Raw genomic sequence first — 2,581 nt, forward strand, 5'->3', positions numbered from 1 at the left:
AGTTTTAACCTCTTATTGATCTTACATATTGATCTAACCCATTTCTAATATTCTGTGTAGCACCACGAGCTGGTTTACCAGGAAAGATCTTAACCTGCTTCTGTCTGGAGTGGGAGAATCATGGCAACTGACTGACTCGGCTTTCTTTCTCCCAGAATTCTGTTCTGTCTACTCCACCTACCTAATTTTCTGTCCTATTAAAAGGACAAGGCAGTCTATTTAACCAATGAAATTAACACAAAACAGAAGACTCTCCCCCATCAATAAATCAATAGAATTGCATTTCTAAGACATAAAGTTTAGATGTAATACAGGCAAAATGTGAATTCTGTATAGGATGTAGATGACAATGCATTTATTATGCACAATATGCTATGTATACAGGAATTACACAGCGGGGACATAGAAATATAGGCCATGTCCAGTCTGAAACAACAAAAGTTAAGTCACAGATAAATCAAGAATGGGCAGGTTAAGAGAATGATGATATAGACATATTGATATAAGTCACAACTTTGATGTATACTCTATTATTTTTTAGGTATATGAAATATGTTTCCACTATGCTTTTAGGATGATTACACTTCCTACATATGTCCTCATTAAACAATGTCCTATATTTCCAAGTTGGACTTGGAGTCCTTGCCAATATGTTTCTCCTTCTTTTCTACATTTTCATAATCCTATGTCACAGACCTAAGCCCATGGACCTGATCTCTTGTCAACTGACCTTCATTCACATAATGCTGCTCCTCACTGGAGGGGTTGTTTGGGTTACAGACATATTTGAGTCGCTGAACATTGAAAATGACATCAAATGCAAGACAATGTTTTACATAAACAGGGTGATGAGAGGCCTCTCCATCTGCATCACCTGCCTCTTGAGCGTGTTCCAGGCTGTCACTATCAGTCCCAGTACCTCTTTCTTGGCAAACTTTAAACTTAAGCTAAAGAAGTACATAATATATGTTTTCTTCTATATTTGGTCTCTCAATTTATCATTCAATAGCAACCTGATCATCTATGTTGGTGGTTTTACCAATGTAAGTGAGACCAGTCAGATGAAGGTCACTAAATCCTGTTCACTCTTCCCCATTAGCTACATCATCAAGGGATTGATTTTAACAGTGGCAACTTCCAGAGATGTATTTCTTGTAGGAGTTATGCTGATCACAAGTGCATACATGGTGCTTATCTTGTTCAGACATCAGAGGCAATGCAAGCATCTTCACAGCTTCAGCCACCTGAGAGCATCTCCTGAGAAAAGGGCCACCCAGACCATCCTGCTGCTGGTAGTTTTCTTTGCGGTCATGTACTGGGTGGACTTTATCATCTCATCCACTGCAGTCCTGTTATGGATTTATGATCCAGTCTTACTGAGTGTTCAGAAGTTTGTGATGAATGTCTATCCCACAATTACTCCTTTGATTCAAATCAGTTCTGATAGCAGAATAATCAATATACTCAAAAACATTCGGTCAAAATACCACCAGATTTTTTTTAAAAAAGCATTTTTTCTTCTTTAAAATATATATTCATTTTAATTTCTATGAATGAGGGTTATGCCAGCTTGTTTGCATGTGTGCATTCCAGTTGCCCAGGAAGGCCAGAAGAGGTCACTGAATTTCCTGGAACTGGAGGTATAGATGGTTGTAAGGAGTGAGGTTGGGGCAGCCCCAATATTTTTTTTTCTAAAAAACAAACTTTTATTTAATTGTTTAATAGTTCAAGAAACAAATCAAGATCCTTCATATATTTAAATACAACTCTGTTATATAACACATACACATTCTTGTGACATTTCTACTGCCAAGTGCTATTAGTCCTTTAAGTGTTTTGTAAATTGTAAGTTGAAATTACTACAGGAATTTTCTTACTCTCTCCTTTTTATTTTATATCATAAATGTTCCCTTGGTTCTGAGGCTACTCAAAGGAAGCTCCTTGCTGATACTGGCATTATTTTTTCATGACAGGGTTTCTCTGTAGCTTTGGATCCTGTCCTGAAAGTAGCTCTTGTAGACCAGGCAGGCCATGAACTCACGGAGATTCACCTGCCTCTGCCTCCAAAGTGCTGATTTTAAAGGCATGTGCCACCACTGCCTGGCAGATACTGACAATTTAGTCTACTCTCGGTCATCAAGAATAGCTTAAATATCTGATTGTAGTTTTAATTCTGTTTTCTAATTATAATTTCTCTGGATCCATAGAAATAATTTTAGTTTCAATTTTCCATTATTCATTATAGTTAAAGACACTTACCTGAAGTTTTTATGTACCTCTGTACTTGTATTTCAATTCATCCATGCTTCCTGAAATATTATTGACAAATAGAAATCGTTTATACCTGCATACATGCTATACAATGCATATGTGTATGCATGTGTGTGCACTATGAAGGATGTGTGTGAATATGCACATAGAGGCCATTGTTGTTGGCTGTACTTCTTCATATGTCATTCTCCTTGAGCTTTGAGAAAGCATCTCTCACTGTGACAAGGGGCTTACCAGATAGGGCAAGATGGTAGCCCAGGCATTCTTTGGGCTCTGCTGCTACAACTCTAGGATAAAAGTGTTTACCACC

At 37.5% G+C, this 2,581-nt stretch overlaps 1 protein-coding gene across 1 annotated transcript; it reads left to right on the forward strand.

Moving 5' to 3' along the window:
- Positions 1-593: 593 nt before the first annotated feature.
- On the forward strand, positions 594-1,526 carry LOC142855604 (putative vomeronasal receptor-like protein 4). Its single transcript, XM_075982062.1, has one exon. The coding sequence runs from the start codon at positions 594-596 to the stop codon at positions 1,524-1,526; it is 933 nt and encodes a 310-aa protein (XP_075838177.1).
- Positions 1,527-2,581: the final 1,055 nt, after the last annotated feature.

This window comes from Microtus pennsylvanicus, chromosome 8 (genome assembly GCF_037038515.1).
Source record: "Microtus pennsylvanicus isolate mMicPen1 chromosome 8, mMicPen1.hap1, whole genome shotgun sequence".
Classification (NCBI taxonomy): Eukaryota; Metazoa; Chordata; class Mammalia; order Rodentia; family Cricetidae; genus Microtus; species Microtus pennsylvanicus.

What these genes read in the sequence shown, in the direction of transcription:
- LOC142855604 (XM_075982062.1), top strand. Translation starts at nt 594, where the DNA reads ATGTCCTCATTAAACAATGTCCTATATTTCCAAGTTGGACTTGGAGTC.